This window comes from Mustelus asterias, chromosome 13, assembly GCF_964213995.1.
Source record: "Mustelus asterias chromosome 13, sMusAst1.hap1.1, whole genome shotgun sequence".
Lineage (NCBI taxonomy): Eukaryota > Metazoa > Chordata > Chondrichthyes > Carcharhiniformes > Triakidae > Mustelus > Mustelus asterias.
Window position 1 is genome coordinate 1,935,568 of NC_135813.1, and position 18,263 is coordinate 1,953,830.

General features: G+C 49.8%; 1 protein-coding gene across 1 annotated transcript in view; it reads left to right on the plus strand.

Annotated features, from left to right (window-relative positions):
* The window catches only part of LOC144502329 (noelin-like), a 34,157-nt gene extending 21,223 nt beyond the window's left edge, over window positions 1–12,934 (plus strand). The window contains exons 4-6 of the mRNA XM_078226152.1: window positions 812–1,031; window positions 2,173–2,279; window positions 12,120–12,934. Coding sequence (XP_078082278.1) covers window positions 812–1,031; window positions 2,173–2,279; window positions 12,120–12,794 — 1,002 coding nt within the window. The 3' untranslated portion in view covers window positions 12,795–12,934. The remainder of the gene's footprint in view (window positions 1–811; window positions 1,032–2,172; window positions 2,280–12,119) is intronic.
* Window positions 12,935–18,263: the final 5,329 nt, after the last annotated feature.

Sequence of the window (18,263 nt, forward strand, 5' to 3'; positions counted from 1 at the left end):
TTTCTTTAATACTTGTCGAGCTGACTTGTTAATCTTTGCTGTGATTCGCCTGCATGTTAAATCGTTGAACCATCTATAGTTTTAAACAAACTTAAAATTTATATATAAATATATCAAACAATTGTTGATGCATCTCTACTGAATGTCCTTTTGTTAAAGTGATTGAACGCATGTTAATCCAATCGCATTCTAAAAAATAAAAAAAATAAAGGCTTTTTTTCCCAAATTATTTTGGTGTAGTGTTCACTCTGCTCACCTTCAGACAAGAATGCCAGGGAGTAGCAACCAGTTCCTGTGGAACCCATACCCCAGGGAGACTCCATTCAGGGACCCGCCTCTCGCACACACACACACACACACACACACACACAGATTGGAGCACGTAATCCAGCCTGACATTCTAGAGCAATACTGAGGGAGCCCTGCACTGTTGGAGGTGCTGTCTTTCAGACGTTTAGTTAAACCGAAGCCTCGTTGTCCCTCCCTCTGAGGAGGACACACAAGATCCCAGAGCCACTCATTGAAAGGCAAAGCAGGCGAGATCTCCCTGGTGCCCTCGTTGAAAAAAAGATTATCAGGTCATTATCTCATTGCTGTTTGTGGGAGCTTGCTGTGCACAAACTGGCCGTTGAGTTTCCTACAGCAGTGAGTACACGTCTTTATTGGTTGTTAAAGAGTTTGAGGCCTCCTGAGCTTGTGAAGGAAGTGGGAATTATTTTTCTGATAGTTTTAGACAGGGGTCGCGGGGAGCTGTTGGGGTTTTTATTTTTCCACACTTGCGACTGAATAGAGATTATTTTACCCGTTGCAGGCCCTAAAATCGCGAATGGATGAACTGTTGCCTTTAATCCCCGTGCTGGAGCAATATAAAGCTGACGCCAAGTTGGTGTTGCAGTTTAAAGCGGAAGCGGCGAACCTGACGGCTGTTCTGGCCGAGCTTCAGGACGAGATCGGAGCATACGGCTACGAAGAGCTGCTGCGCAGAGTCTCCAGTCTTGAGGACAGGCTTCGGGCCTGCATGCAAAAATTAGGTAGGCCCCAAAACCGCGCGTCTTAAACAGCTTACGCGGAATTGGCTGCTCCCCTCGGCTGCCGAGGGGGGGTGCTGAATCGCGGATCGGAGGCGGCGACAGTGGGGTCCTGAGGGTCTCTGGTTGCTCCCCCCCCCCCCCCCCCCCGCACACAGGTGGGGACGGCGGAAAGGCAAGCCCGAAATTCCCAATTTCCCCACCCCTCCCTGCCTGACGGGAAACACAGCTTTCTCCCTACTTGCCTGAGTGACTGAGGTTTCAGTGTCCCCCTCCCCTGGGTGGGGACAAAGTGGCTCGTTGTTGGTAGGTTACTGAGGCTACGAGCGAACCCCTTCCCACCCAATTGAGCCTTTCCGTCAGCGGGGTTGCAGGCTGGGTAATGATCAGGTGCTCGGGGCCCAAACAGCTTTCTTTCTCGACCCCTTCACTGGTGAAATGACATCTCCCCAAAACATCTAGCACAGGCCGAGGTGAGTGAGCTCCACACTGACCAGGGATGAAATTTGGGATCTTTCTGTTCCCTCTCACAGGCACAATGTGACATTTATCCAGCAGGCCCTGAGTGGGGAACAGGATCCTTTTAACCCCAAACAAGCTGGGTGCTGGGGTAAATCACCATGGCAATGGGGGAAACATACAGACAGTCAGCTGTGGTAGGCATCACAGTGAGACAATTGCACTGGAGTTCCATGGCTTTCCAACTGGGATAGCCAATATTCGAAAGGGGGAGGAGTCTGGCAGCATTCCCCTCTCCCTCTGCCAGGCAAGCGGGCACACTGAAGGTAGATAGTCCCCAGTTGGAGCCTCGTGCCTGACTACAGATCCGAGCGAGGGGATTGGCTCCTGAGTAGAGCAGCTGCAATGAGCTAAGTTTCTAATGGGTTCCACAGTCAGAGTTAAACAAAGGCACAAACACAAAATCTCAACATAAACCTCACCATCGTAAGCCAAGAGCTCTGCCCCCATCCCCTGGGACACATCTCAGCGCCCCCTCTACCATGCTCGCCTAGGGCCATTATCCTGTGGGGAGGGAGGGAGGGAGGGACAGTTACGAGGTCTTGTGACAAACCGAGAGCACTGCCAGACTGATACCAGCACACACTGCCCCCCAGTCCAGTCACACTCTCTCCATCAATTACAGCCTGCGGAAAACTGACGGGAATCAGCAACCCACTCACCGTCAAGACATCCGGCTCACGGTTTGGTGCCTGGATGACCGATCCGGCTTCACCAGAGGGTGACACCAAGGTACGTGCAAGCGGTCACCGAATCAGCGCAAACTCAGCCAATGGTACTTAAATTGACTGGGGGGCGGGGGGAGGTGGAGAACAGAAATGAGAGGCTAAAACAGAGAGAGCACATGGAAACAGTGGGATAAGTATTAAAGTTTAAGTTTATTTATTAGTGTCATAAGTAGGCTTACATTAACAGTGCAATGAAGTTACTGCGAAAATCCCCTAGTCGCCACACTTCGGCGCCTGTTCGGGTACACAGAGAGAATTTAGCATGGCCAATGCACCCTAACCAGCACGTCTTTTGGACTGTGGGAGGAAACCGGAGCACCCGGAGGAAACCCACGCAGACATGGGGAAAACGTGCAGACTCCACACAGACAGTGACCCCAGCCAGGAATTGAACCCGGATCCCTGGCGTTCTGAGGCAGCAGTGCTAACCACTGTGCCACCTTGCAAAAATTGGCCTTGTTTTGTGAATAGAGGATTGGGGTAGGAGCTGGGAGAAGGGCAGTGGGGAAGGCATGTTTCTCAAACTGGCGTCTGGTACTGTCTGTGCTGCCCTCTGGGGCTGGTATTAGTGCCACTGTATTGCATTATGTACGTGTGTAAAACCTGGAGTGCACAGAATGAAGTCCCGAAATAAAGGAGTTCTATTAACCCGTTATCCTAATGTTGTCGTGAGGATAGAGTGGAGGATTCTGGATGTAGACAGGAGCATTGTCAAGATCACAGCCATCTCTACCAATCAGATAGGCAGATCAGGCTGCCCTTGTACAGAGAATGGACGGTTGGAGTGTGGTCCCAGCGGAGAAATAACAAATAAACAACATTTATCAAGTGAGAACAGAGAGGAAAATGGATCTGAATTCTGAGGGACAGGATTGCAATGAAGGACTTGGTTAGACCCAGCTTGGATCAACAACTCCAGTCTCCATATTACAAGGAGGAACTGGGGGAGGTTGTGATTAAGGAGGTAAAACATCTCCCATTCTGTGAAGAAAGATGGGACAGGCTGGGGTGGGCACAGTAAGAAGTCTCTCAACACCAGGTTAAAGTCCAACAGGTGACCTGGTGTTGTGAGACTTCTTACTGTGCCCACCCCAGTCCCAACGCCGGCATCTCCACATCTTTGGGAAGGCTGAGGGGTGACTCGATAGAAACCTTTAAAAATTATAAGTTTGGTGGGTGGACAGCGATGTTCCTACTCGGGGATGGGACCGGAACGAGGCGCCACAAATACAATGTATTCACAGGAGGAGGCTATTCAGCCCATTGAGCCTGTGCCAGCTCTTTGCAAGAGCTATCCAATTAGTCCCCAACTTTTTATCTAATTTCCTTCCCAAAGTTCCTGTTGAATCTGCTTCACCAGCGCCTTCCAGATCACAACAACTCGCTGAGTAAAAACTTTCTCCTGATCTCCCCCTCTGGTTCTTATTCCTTATGCTAATTTCCTTAAAATTGTCTCCTCTGGATATCTACCCTCTTGCCGAGGGAACCAGTTCCTCCTTATTTACTCCACCCGAACCCTTCCTAATTTCCAACGCCTCGATTCAAATCTCCTACTTAACCTTCTCTGCTCTGAGGAGAACAATCCCAGCCCTTCCAGAGATGAAAACAGAAAATTCTGGAAATACTCAGCAGGTCAGGCAGCATCTGTAGGAAGAGAGAGAGAGTTAACGTTTCAGGTTGATGACCTTGTGTTAGAACTGAGGGGAAAAGGGTAAGGTCTGTGATTGGGTGGAGAGATGGCAAGATGGTAATGGCTAAAAAGAGATGAGGCGCGAATGGCTGGAAATGTCGGAATGCAAAGAGAAGAAAAAGGAAAGAAGAGAAACCAGCAACAAAAACAATGCACAAAATGGAGGCAGAGATTATCGAGTGTGCAGCGGGACCTGGGTGTCCTTGTGCACCAGTCGCTGAAGGTAAGCATGCAGGTGCAGCAGGCTGTAAAAAAGGCAAATGGTATGCTGGCCCTTCATTGCGAGAGGTTTCGAGTACAGGAGCAGGGATGTGTTGTTGCAATTACACAGGGCCTTGGTGAGGCCACACCGAGAGTATTGTGTGCAGTTCTGGTCTCCTTTTCTGAGGAAGGATGTTCTTGCTCTCGAGGGAGTGCAGTGAAGGTTTATCAGGCTGATTCCGGGGATGGCGGGACTGATGTATGAGGAGAGATTGACTCGGTTAGGATTGTTTTCGCTGGAGTTCAGATGAATGAGGGGGGATCTCATGGAGACTTATAAAATTCTAACAGGACTAGACAGGGTAGATGCAGGGAGGATGTTCCCGATGGTGGGGGGAGTCCAGAACCAGGGGTCACAGTCTGAGGATTCAGGGTAGACCATTTAGGACGGAGGTGAGGAGACATTTCTTCACCCAAAGAGTGGTGAACCTGTGGAATTCATTGCCACAGGAAGTAGTTGATGCCAAAACATTGAATGTACTCGAGAGGCAGCTGGATATAGCACTTGGGGCGAATAGGATCAAAGGTTATGGGGAGAAAGCAGGATTAGGCTATTGAATTGGACAATCAGCCATGACCCTAATGAATGGTGGAACAGGCTCGAAGGGCCGAATCTTCTATGTTTCTATGTTATTCAATGGCCCACTGCTTCCACTGTTGCCTGGGGAGAGAATTTCAAACACTAATGACTCTCAGAGTAGAAACCACTCCTCATCTCTGTTCCATTGAGGTTTTCCCTGCCTGTGTGATTCTCCAGAACTACAAAGCTGAAAAAGAAATCTTTTTGTTAAGAATGCCTGTTTCATGGCCTTCAGGCCAATCCACATCCACATCCAACAACCTGCTGTGAAAACTCTGCCCACATTTTGCCAGCTGTGACAATTCCAGCAGAACCGCTGAGACCCAGCGAGGGACCAGCTCGGGTAAATGCATGGGGTTATGGGGATAGAGCCTGGGTGGGATTGTGGTCGGTGCAGACTCGATGGGCCGAATGGCCCCCTTCTGCACTGTAGGATTCTAGGATCTCGACTGTGTGAATCAATTCACCTCTTTCCGAATCAAACAATCCACAGCATTCTTACAAAAAAGTCAGTTCTCCCGATCCACCAATGTTAACAAACCCTGTTTAAAGTAAAAACATTCCAGGATTCAGATTCACACCTTGGCCAAGAGCTAATCCGCTGTCCCTCAGACCACAGCCCTCTGTGGTTATCCAGTTTTGTTAAAATCGCCCATTATTTTTTGAGATTCGTGATTTACAAACAGACTTAAAAATCAGGAGCAAAAGCCTTGCCTCCACCAATGCTTTATGGCGGGGGGCGGGGGTGGAGGTGGGGGGCAGAGAGGTGAATGAGGTGTAAAACACAGGTCCTCTCTGAGGGAATGAATGTCAAGATCCCATGGCTCTATTTCAAGGAGCAGGGGAGTTCCCCCCCCCCCCCAACGCTCCACTCGATCTTTATCCAACACCTAAAAGCAGAATGCTGGTCATTAGCATCTTGCTGTTTGTGGGATCTTGCTGTGCAGGTTATCTACATTGCAGCAGTGTTAACGCATGTTGGTTATAAAAGTAGGGACATGCTGAAGTGGTGAAAGGTGCTATATCAATGAAGTCTGTTTTTATTTAATGTGCCCCTTCCGGACTCCACAAGTGCAGCTTTCCCGACCCCGGCAGAATCTCTGCCTGCTCTCTACTCCAGTATCCACCCTGTCAGGACTTCCACCGTGTCCACATCCACATTCCTTCATCTCAAAAAAAAAAGAACAGTACAGCACAGGAACAGACCCTTCGGCCCTCCAAGCCTGTGCCAATCATGATGCTCGAACTAAACGGAAAAAACCTCCTGCCCTGACTCGGTCCGTATCCCTCTATTCCCTCCCTATCCAGGGACCCATCCAGATGCCTCTTAACTGTTGCTAATGTGCCCACTTCCACCACCTCCTCTGGCAGCGCGTTCCAGGCACCCACCACTCTCTGCGTGAAAAACTTCCCCCACACATCTCCCTTAAACTTTCCCCCTCTCACCTTGAACCTGTGCCCCCTTGTAATTGACACTTACACCCTGGGGAAAATGCCTCTGACTATCCACCCTGTCTGTGCCTCTCATCATTTTGTAGATCTGTCAGATCTCTCCTCGGCCTCCGTCTTTCCAATGAAAACAATCCGAGTTTATTCAACCTCTCCTCATAGTCAACACCCTCGAGACCAGGCAACATCCTGGTGAAGCTTCTCAGCGCTCTCTCCAAAGCTCCCACATCCTTCTGGTAGTGTGGGACCAGAACTGCACGCAATACTCCAAATGCGGCCGAACCAAGGTTTTATATATCTAACGCTTGCATATCTCCGCATTCTATCCTCTTTGCCGGCCATTTCTGTCTCTCGTATTTTCAAACTCAAATCGATTCTGAAATTGATTTCCCGCGTGGTAATGACTTTAATTCTGCTGCTAAATTTGAGCTCAATCCCCAGTCTCCCTGTTCCTGCTGCCAAAATCTTCAAGCTCAAACTCCATGGAAATAGCAAAATGTCCCAGCACTGACCCCCATGGACCAGTAAACATCCCCCCACCCCCCCCCCCCCCCCAGCCCCTCTCCGACTGTGGACCCCCTCTGACCCACCACCCCCTCTCTGACCCACACCTCCACTCCCCCCACTCCCGCTCCACTCCCCCCACCCACCCCCGCTCCACTCCGCCCCCACCCCTGCTCCACTCCGCCCCCACCCCCGCTCCACTCCGCCCCCACCCCCGCTCCACTCCGCCTCCGCCCCCGCTCCACTCCGCCCCCGCTCCACTCCGCCCCCGCTCCACTCCGCCCCCACCAACGCTCCACTCCGCCCCCACCCCCGCTCCACTCCGCCCCCGCTCCACTCAACACCCCCGCTCCACTCCCCCCCCCACCCCCACCCCCGCTCCCCCCCCCACCCCCACTCCACTCCCCCCACCCCCACTCCACTCCCCCCGCCCCCTCTCCAACCCAGCCCTCCCCATAAACCCAGCGACCCCCCCATACTGAGGGTGCAGTGCCCAGTATTGACCGCAGTTGTCTGAAACTGGGGTTCCTTTACATTGAGTCGAAACTATTGCATCAACGCTGAGCGCCGGTGAGGACAGAGATCAGCTGTAAGGGTCAGTATTGTAGAGAAATACTCGGATAACTTTTATAAATCATTGATGCAGCGTCACTTACTGTGTCACAGTGCGGGGAGAATATCCTGCCCACAAACAGGATAAAGAGAGCAGCCGGAATGAGTGTGAGGACGGAGGAATTGAGCGATGATCTGACCGGAAGAGAGATTCAGAGGTGATCTTAGTGTGTCCAGCATGCTAAAGGCACTGGGTGATGTGGAAGATAGCTCGCTGCCTCACCTCAGGCCAGCCCGGAGCTCCAAGTGCTTGGTTGGGGGGTGCGGGATAGAATCTAATGTATGAACTCAGTGAGTGAGTGCACAGGCTGTGGGTCAGAGTTCCGAGTGAGATGGTGGGAGCGACTCAAGAACGGATTTGCAAGATTTAATTCGGAAAGTAACATTTTGTGATCCAGTTTGTGAAGAATTTAAGATGTGACCTGGTGTGAGGGCAGCAAGTTTGAGTAGACCCAGTGATTTTGGAGCAGTGATTGCCAAAGCTCTCCCTGTTCCTTGCCTCGTCCATAAAGATTTATCACTGATTTGGTCACCAATTCGATTCTGTGGTGTAGAGGATAACTGCAAGCTCCAGAACGATAAAGATGGATTGGTGGAGTGAGCAGGAAAGTGACAGATTGAGTTCAGCTCTGTTAAGTGTGAGGTAATGTGTTCACAGACATCAAACAGTAAGAGGAAATTCACAATTAACAGGAATACACTGAGAGGGGTGGATGAAGTGAGCGATCTTGGTGTACAATTGCACAGATCCCTAAAGGACCTGTGCAATTGTGCACCAAGTTTAGAGTATAAAAGTAAGGCTATCATGATGAAACTGTATAAAACACCGGTGAGGCCACAACTGGAGTATTGTGTGCAGTTCTGGCCACCACATTACAGGAAGGAGGTAATTGCTCTGGAGAGAGTGTAGAGGAGGTTCACAAGAATGTGGCCCAGGCTGGAGAATTGTAGCTATGAGGAGAGGATGGAGAGATTGAGATTATTTTCCTTGGAACAGAGAAGGCTGAGGGGTGACATGATTGAGGTACAGAATTGTGAGGGGTCAGGGAGGGAGTAGGCAGAAGGAACCTGTTTCCCCTGGCAGAGAATTCAGAAACCAGGGGTCATAGATTCAAGATAGGCAGAGGGTGGTGGGTGTCTGGAATTCACTGCCTGAGTTGGTGGTGGAGGCAGAGACCCGAAACTCTTTTGAAAAGTACCTGGATCCACATCGTAAGTGCAGGGTATGGGTCGGGTGCAGGGAGATGGGGTTAGAAAGGACACCTGGGTGTCCTGGGGCATGGATAAGATCAGTGATGTATCATTTCTATGGTTCTATGATAGAATGTGGGGGAGCAGGAAGGTGTTTTGAATCGTAAAGTGCATTGGAACAGTCTAACACGGAAGGAGCAAAGGCCGAGTGAGGGTTTCAGCAGCAGAGGAGCTGAGACAGACAATGGAATGAAAATAGAAACAGGCAGTGAAATCGTCAGAAATACACTCGGGGTCAAAGCTGACAGCAAGGTTGTGAAGTGGCTGTTTCAGGATCAGGGGAACGGATGGAGTCAGAGGATAAGGAACAGCAACTTGGAACAAAGACTGAAGGCAATGGATTCACTCTTCCCAATATTGAACTGGAGGAAATTTCTGCTCCTCTAATACCGGATATCAGATAAGCAGCCGGATAATTTCACAACAGTGAACTGGGGTGTGGTGGTAGGAGGGGAGGGGGGGGGGGTGGGAGGAGGGGATGGCGGAGGGTGGTAGGGGATGGCTGGGGGGGTGAGGGAGGCAGGGGGGATGGCGGAGGGTGGTGGGGGGGCGGAGGGGGCTGGGGGATGGCGGGGGGCAGTGGGGGATGGCGGGGGGGTGGGGGATGGCGGAGGAAGGAGGGGTAGAGTTGGGTGTTGTCGGTGCACACGGGAAAACTAACGCTGTGTCTTCAGATGATATATATGAATATGTGGAGGAACCAACTAGAGAGCAGGCCATCTTAGACTGGGTACTGTGTAATGAGAAGGGAATCATTGCTAATCTATCTGTATGAAACCCCTTGGGGATGGGCGACCAGAAGATGATAGAATTTTTTATCAAGATGAAGTAGTTGATTCGGTGACGAGGGTGCTGAATCTTAAAAAAGAAAACTATGGGGATATGAGGCGTGAGTTGGCCTTGATAGATTGGGGAGAGTTACTTAAAGGGATGACAGTGGGTAGACAATGGCAAACATTCAAGGAATGCATGGGGGAATTGCAGCAACTGTTTATTCCTGTCTGGCACAAAAACAAAATGGGTAAGAGGCTTACAAAGGAAATTAGAGAGAATATCCGATCGAAGGAAGAAGCGTACAGATTGGCCAAGAAAAATAATAGGTCTGAGGATTGGGAGCAGTTCAGAATTCAGCAAAGAAGGACCAAGGGATTGATTAAGAAGGGGAAAATACAGTACGAAAGTAAGCTTGCAGGGAACATAAAGACTGACACTAAGAGTTTCTATGGATACGTGAAGAGAAAGAGGTCGGTGAAGACAAATGTACGTCCCCTACAGACAGAAACGGGGGAATGTGTAATCGGGGACAAAGAAATGGCCGAGCAACTGAATACATACTTTGGTTCTGTCTTCACAAAAGAGGACACAAATCAGATGCCAGAAATGTTGGAGAATGCAAGATTTAGTGAGAGGGAAGAACTGAGGGAGATCAATATTAGTAGAGAAATGGTGCTGGGAAAATTGATGTGACTGAAGGCGGATAAATCCCCAGGGCCTGAAAATCTACATCCCAAAGGACATAAGGAAGTGGCTCTAGAAATAGTGGATGTATTGGTGGTCATCTTCCAGGATTCTATTGACTCTGGAACAGTCCCTGCAGATTGGAGGGTAGTTAATGTCCCTCCAATATTCAAAAAAGGAGGCAGAGAGAAAACAGGGAATTATGGACCAGAAAGCTTAACATCATTAGTGGGGAAAATTCTCAAATCCATTATCAAGGACTTTATAGCAGAACATTTAGAAACAGTGGCAGGATCAGACAGAGTCAGCATGGATTTATGAAGGGGAAATCAGGCTTGACAAATCTGTTGGAATTCTTTGAAGATGTAACTAGTAGAGTTGACAAGGGGAACCAGTAGATGTGGTATATTTGGACTTTCAGAAAACGTTTGACAAAGTCCTGCAAAAGAGATTATCGTGCAAGATTAAAACGCATGGGATTGGAGGAAGTGTATTGAGATGGATAGAAAACTGGTTGGCAGAGAGGAAACAAAGAGTAGGAATTAATGGGTGCTTTTCAAACTGGCAGGCAGTAACTAGTGGGGTGCCACAGGGATCGGTGCTGGGACCCCAGCTATTCACAATATATATTAATGATTTGGATGAGGGAACAAAATGTAACATCTCAAAGTTTGCAGATGACACCAAGTTGGGTGGGAGGATGAACTGTGACGAGGATGCAGAGATCCTTCAGAATGATCTGGACAGGTTGGGTGAGTGGGCTAATCAATGACAGATGCAGTATAATTTGGATAAATGTGAGGTTATTCACTTTGGAAGCAAAAACAAGGCGGCAGATTACTACCTGAATGGGTGTAAATTGGGAGAGGGGAGTGTGCAGCGGGACCTGGGTGTCCTTGTGCACCAGTCGCTGAAGGTAAGCATGCAGGTGCAGCAGGCGGTAAAGAAGGCAAATGGAATGTTGGCCTTCATTGCGAGAGGTTTCGAGTACAGGAGCAGGGATGTGTTGTTGCAATTATACAGGGCCTTGGTGAGGCCACACCGAGAGTATTGTGTGCAGTTTTGGTCTCCTGAGGAAGGATGTTCTTGCTCTCGAGGGAGTGCAGCGAAGGTTTACCAGGCTGATTCCAGAGATGGAGGGACTGATGTATGAGGAGGGATTGACTAGGTTAGGATTGTTTTCGCTGGAGTTCAGATGAATGAGGGGGGAATCTTATGGAGACTTATCAAATTCTAACAGGCCGAGACAGGATGGGCGCAGGGAGGATGTTCCCGATGGTGGGGGGAGTCCAGAACCAGGGGTCACAGTCTGGGGATTCAGGGTAGACCATTTAGGATGGAGGTGAGGAGACATTTCTTCACCCAAAGAGTGGTGAGCCTGTGGAATTCATTACCACAGGAAGTAGTTGATGCCAAAACATTGGATGCATTCAAGAGGCGGCTGGATATAGCACTTGGGGGCGAATGGGGTCAAAGGTTATGGGGCAAAAACAGGATTAGGCTGTTGAGTTGGATGATCAACCATGATCGTAATGAATGGCGGAGCAAGCTCGAAGGGCCGAATGGCCTCCTCCTGCTCCTATCCTCTATGCTTCTATGATATAACCGAGGGGCAGCATGGAGATGAGGAATAGGAGGGCTCCAAGGACAGATCCTTGAGGGACGCCAGTGGCAACAGTGCAGGAGCAGGAAGAGAAGCCATTGTCAGAGATTAGATAGATAGGAATGGACCCCAAGTGAGAGCAGTCCCAGCCAGCTGGACAGCAGTGGAGCGGTGTTGGAGGCGGAGGATGTGGTCAATGTGTCGCAAGCTGCAGACAGGATGAGGGGGGAAAGTTTCCCTTTGTCCCAGTCACACAGGATCTCATTTTGCTCAGAGCAGCCTCGATGCTGAGGCAGAAAGCTGATGGGAGTTTGAGTAGACAGAGTAAAGTTGGGCCCGGGTTTCAGTCACGTCTGATCTGCTGTGATGTTCACTCCAGTGCGTACATTTATCTGACAAATCCATCTTGATGCTGTCTTGTTTGATCTTCCTTCAGGTTTATTACATGGATGGTTACCATAACAACCGCTTTGTGCGTGTTTATAAGTCCCTCCAGGATTTTATGAGTACCGATAATTTCACAGTGCACCGCCTGCCTCACCCCTGGTCTGGGACAGGCCAGGTCGTCTACAACCAGACCTTATACTTCAACAAGTACCAGAGCCACATCATCATCAAATTCCACATCCCGACCGAACGCCTGCTCACTCAGCGCAGCCTGGACTACGCAGGATATAACAACATGTACCCTTACTCCTGGGGAGGCCATTCTGACATCGACCTGATGGTGGATGAGGGGGGGCTGTGGGCAGTCTATGCCACCAATCAGAATGCGGGCAACATTGTCATCAGCAAGCTCGACCTGGGGACCCTGGAGGTGCTACGGAGCTGGAACACTGGCTACCCCAAACGCAGTGCTGGCGAGGCCTTCATGATTTGCGGCACTCTGTACATGACCAACTCCCACCTGGGTGGTGCCAAAGTTTACTATTCGTACAACACCAACACTTCCACCTACGAGTACACTGACATCCAGTTCCATAACCAATACTCCCACATCTCCATGCTGGATTACAACCCCAAGGATCGAGCCCTGTACACCTGGAATAACGGTCACCAGGTTCTGTACAACGTCACGCTGTTCCACATCATTAAATCAGATGAATTATAAAACCACACAAACTCCTTCATTTCCACAATGACACAGTATAAAGATATATAAATCTGTAGGACCTGTACAGATATATATATATATTCTGTAGAAAGGACACATAGCATCGTTGACAGTCTTAGCTTTCTGGGCTATTGCCCTCTCCGTGGGAGGGATTTTCCCAAGAAGCGACGTCCATCCGTGTTTCCCAACTCAGCGGGATGACAATTGGAATCAATCAATGGAAAAGCCCCTCCACTCCCTCCCCCCCCCCCCCCCCCCCCCCCCCCCGTGTCCCTTGTCTCCGTCCCTTCCTTCCCCTTATCCCTCTCCTCTCCCCTCTTCCCCCTCCCCCATCCGACCCTTCCACCCAATCCTCCTCACCCTCTCCTCTGCTCCCCCTTGCCTCCTCTCCTGAATTCTTCCTCCCTCCACCTGCCTCTTCCCCTCCCTGTGTTGCAGCCAATATTAAGGACAGCGAGAGTCTCATTATTCCCAGTGAGCTGGGGGGAAAGTACAGCAGGAGCAGGGAGTGAGTAACCACGGCAACCGTCCCCACCGATGGATCCGAGGCATCTTCATCATCACTTGATCCTCAACAGTCCTGCGAGATGTGTCGGGGGGGAATGGGGAGGGGGATTAATTCCCTCCATCCCCCTTCCCCCCTCCTTTGAAACATCCCCACTTCTTCGAGAGACTGTGTTCGATGTTGGTTACTGTCGATGGCCACACAAATGGATGGATTATTTGGATATGCAACTGTTGGACTGACTGGATTTCACCTCACTATCTCCGGCATTTAACCTGCTACAGAATTACTGAGCTGCCTCATCTATTATGGGAGGAATTTGCTGTTTAATCTGAAGAGATATAATTATTTGAAAAACAATTTCTGCATCAAGTCTGTTGTGTGGTGAATAGTGTGTCACAGCTTGTCAGTGACACGTCGTAACGACCCATTTATCATCTGTGTTCAATATTCCAGTGTGAGGTACATCATTAACCAGAGTATTCGCCCCAGCCAAGCACCTGGTACTTTAAGATTCTGTCCTCAGTTCAACCCAGGTCTGTTTATAGAGTTTAAATATTTCATATCTAGCCCATCTCTATCCATTGCACATTATCACATTAATGGATGACCAAATGTTAGAATATTATTTAATTCTTTTGCAAAGCTGTGGATTTCTGTGAGTGAAAGTGGGAATATATCTGCACATGCGTTTCGTCTGTGTGTGCACATCTGTATACCTGATTCTGTCTTTGTGTATACCTGTGTGTTTGTCCTTGTTACTGTATCTGTGTGTGTCAGTATGTGGGACCGTGTGTGTGCCAGTATGTGGGACCGTGCGTCAGTATGTGGGACCGTGTGTGTGTCAGTATGTGGGACCGTGTGTGTGTCAGTATGTGGGACCGTGTGTGTGTCAGTATGTGGGACCGTGTGTCAGTATGTGGGACCGTGTGTCAGTATGTGGGACCGTGTGTGTGTTAGTATGTGGGACCGTGTGTGTGTCAGTATGTGGGACCGTGTGTGTGCCAGTATGTGGGACCGTGTGTGTGTCAGTATGTGGGACCGTGCGTCAGTATGTGGGACCGTGTGTGTGTCAGTATGTGGGACCGTGTGTGTGTCAGTATGTGGGACCGTGTGTGTGTCAGTATGTGGGACCGTGTGTGTGTCAGTATGTGGGACCGTGTGTGTGTCAGTATGTGGGACCGTGTGTGTGTCAGTATGTGGGACCGTGTGTGTGTCAGTATGTGGGACCGTGTGTGTGTCAGTATGTTGGACCGTGTGTGTGTCAGTATGTGGGACTGTGTCAGTATGTGGGACCATGTGTGTGTCAGTATGTGGGACCGTGTGTGTGCCAGTATGTGGGACCGTGTGTGTGCCAGTATGTGGGACCGTGTGTGTATGTCAGTATGTGGGACTGTGTCAGTATGTGGGACTGTGTGTGTGTGTCAGTATGTGGGACCGTGTGTGTGTGTCAGTATGTGGGACCGTGTGTGTGTGTCAGTATGTGGGCGCGTGTGTGTGTGTCAGTATGTGGGACTGTGTCAGTATGTGGGACCGTGTCAGTATGTGGGACTGTGTGTCAGTATGTGGGACCGTGTATGTGTCAGTATGGGGGACCGTGTGTGTGTCAGTATGGGGGACCGTGTGTGTGTCAGTATGTGGGACTGTCAGTATGTGGGACCGTGTGTCAGTATGTGGGACCGTATGTGTGTCAGTATGGGGGACCGTGTGTGTGTCAGTATGTGGGACCGTGTGTGTGTCAGTATGTGGGACTGTCAGTATGTGGGACCGTGTGTCAGTATGTGGGACCGTGTGTGTGTCAGTATGGGGGACCGTGTGTCAGTATGTGGGACCGTGTGTGTGTCAGTATGGGGGACTGTGTCAGTATGTGGGACCGTGTATGTGTCAGTATGTGGGACCGTGTGTGTGTGTGTCAGTATGTGGGACCGTGTGTGTGTGTCAGTATGTGGGACCGTGTGTGTGTCAGTATGTGGGACCGTGTGTGTGTCAGTATGTGGGACTGTATCAGTATGTGGGACCATGTGTGTGTCAGTATGTGGGACCGTGTGTGTGTCAGTATGTCGGACTGTGTGTGGGACTGTGTGTGTTTGTTTTTGGGAGGGGTAGCCATCTCCATGTGTGTGCGCGTTGGTGTCTATGGATCTGTCTGCCACCATGTGCCAGTTTATATATGTGGACAAGAAAAGGTCTGTGCATGTCTGTTGGTGTGTGTTAATGTTGGTGCATGTATATGTCACTGCTTGTGGGCATTTGGTGGGTGGGGGTGTGGGTGTGTGTGTGTAAGTGTCTCTGTGACTGCATCTGTCTGACAGTGTGTATGTGAGTCTATAATAGTATGAGTGAGAGTCAATTGGTCTTCATGAATGTGTGTCTGTGTGTGTCTTTATCAGTCTGAGTGAGTATGAGTCTCTTGTGTGTGTCTTGTGAGTGTGTGTTGTATGTGTGTGTCTGTCTGTGTGTCAGTCTGTTGGTCAGAGTGTGCGTGTGAGTTTGTGAGCGTGTCTGTGTGTGTGCGCGCGCGCGCGTGTGCGTCTGTGTGTGTGCGTGCGTCTGTGTGTGTCTCTGTGTGTGTGTGTGGGTTTGTAAGTACGTCAGTCTGTGTGCGTGTGTGTGTGTGTGTGTGCGCGTCTGTGTGTGTGTGTGCGTCTGTGTGTGCGTGTGCGTCTGTGTGTGCGTGTGCGTCTGTGTGTGTGTGTGCGTCTGTGTGTGTGTGTGTGCGTCTGTGTGTGTGTGCGTCTGTGTGTGTCTGTGTGTGTGTGGGGGTTTGTAAGTACGTCAGTCTGTGTGCGTGTGTGTGTGTGTGTGTGTGTGCGCATCTGTGTGTGTGTGTGCGTCTGTGTGTGTGTGCGTCTGTGTGTGCGTCTGTGTGTGTGTGTGCGTCTGTGTGTGTGTGTGCGTCTGTGGGCGTGTGTGTGTGGGGGTTTGTAAGTACGTCAGTCTGTGTGTGTGCGTGTGCACGCGCGCGTGTGCATCAGTGTGTATATTAAAGTTTTATCTCTTGTTCTTCACCATGGCAGTGAATGGAGAGGTTGGCATGTGCTGCTACTGACTGTTGTTACAGGGAAACAGTACGACTGTTAAATTCAACCTCTGTACTTGCCCCTTTCTATTTTATCATTAAAAGGAGTCCAAGGTGAACAGCAATGTGAATCTTTCGGTTTTTGTGCATTTGATCCGAGGCTCTAACTTGAGACATTTCTTATTCTGCAACCATCCTGAGCAGTTTGTGAAATGTTAACTCTGTATCTCTCTCCACAGACACTGCCTGACCTGCAGAGTGTTTCCAGCATTGTGCTTTCATTTCAGATTTCCAAAACTTGCAGCGTTTTTCCTGTGTGTTGCCAGAATCTTTGGAATGCACAAGAAACACATTGTCACCAAATGTCCTTCCAGTCTCCACTCAGAACCTTAGCGCACAGAAAGAGGCCGTTACACCATTGGCCCATTTCTCTGGTCTTTCCCAATAGTCCTGTAACTATCACTGCTTCAAGCCGCCATTCTGCAGTACGGGACTTGAATATTTCTGAGAAAAAGAGGCTTTTATGTCAAAGCTTTTCATCTTGCACTCAGGACAATTTGAAAGAATACCCAGGTGTATGCACCAGTGTGTACTATTGACAAGATGCACTGCAGCAGTCCACCAAAGATCCTAGACAGCACCTTCCAAACCCATGGCCACTTACACCTAGAAGGACAAGGGCAGCAGATAAATGGGAACACCACCACCTGCAAGTTCCCCTCCAAGCCACTCACCATCCTGACTTGGAAATATATCGGCCGTTCCTTTGCAGTCGCTGGGTCAAAATCCTGGAATTTCCTCCCTAACAGCATTGTGGGTCAACCCACAGCACGTGGACTGCAGCGATTCAAGAAGGCAGCTCACCAACACCACCTCAAGGGCAACTAGGGATGGGCAATAAATGCTGGCCTAGCCAGCGACACCCATGTCCCACGCGTGAATGCAAAAAGTACTGATTTGTTGGCAATTGGGCTCTGAGTTGTAGAGGTGTTGCATTATAGAACATATATAGAAAAGCTACAGCACAAACAGGCCCTTCGGCCCACAAGTTGCGCCGAACATGTCCCTACCTACTAGGCTTACCTATAACTCTCTATCTTACTAACTTCCATGAACTTATCCAAAAGTCTCTTAAAAGACCCTATCGAATCCGCCTCCACCACCACTACCGGCAGTCGATTCCACGCACCCACCACCCTCTGAGTGAAAAACTTACCCCTAACATCTCCTCTGTACCGACTCCCCAGCACCCTAAACCTGTGACCTCTTGTGGCAACCATTTCAGCCCTGGGTAAAAGCCTCTGAGAATCCACTCTATCAATACCTCTCAACATCTTATCCACCTCTATTACTGTCACAGTAATGTGGTTTATGAATTTCGGTGCCAGTGTGATGTTAGGTATGTACGCCGTCCATCCCAGTGACTGGTGGATCGTATCAAAAGGCATGTCCCAGCCACTGTTTGTAATGGGCAAGGTACAGACCATACCCAACCAGCCGCTGTTCGTAATGGGCAAGGTACAGACCATACCCAACCAGCCGCTGTTCGTAATGGGCAAGGTACAGACCATACCCAACCAGCCGCTGTTCGTAATGGGCAAGGTACAGACCATACCCAACCAGCCGCTGTTCGTAATGGGCAAGGTACAGACCATACCCAACCAGCCGCTGTTCGTAATGGGCAAGGTACAGACCATACCCAACCAGCCGCTGTTCGTAATGGGCAAGGTACAGACCATACCCAACCAGCCGCTGTTCGTAATGGGCAAGGTACAGACCATACCCAACCAGCCGCTGTTCGTAATGGGCAAGGTACAGACCATACCCAACCAGCCGCTGCTTATAAAACTCCAAACGCAGTGTTCAACATTAGATCTGATTCTGTGATTGGACAACAATTGCTAAATAATCCTCAGTGTGCTAGGAATTACACTGACAACCA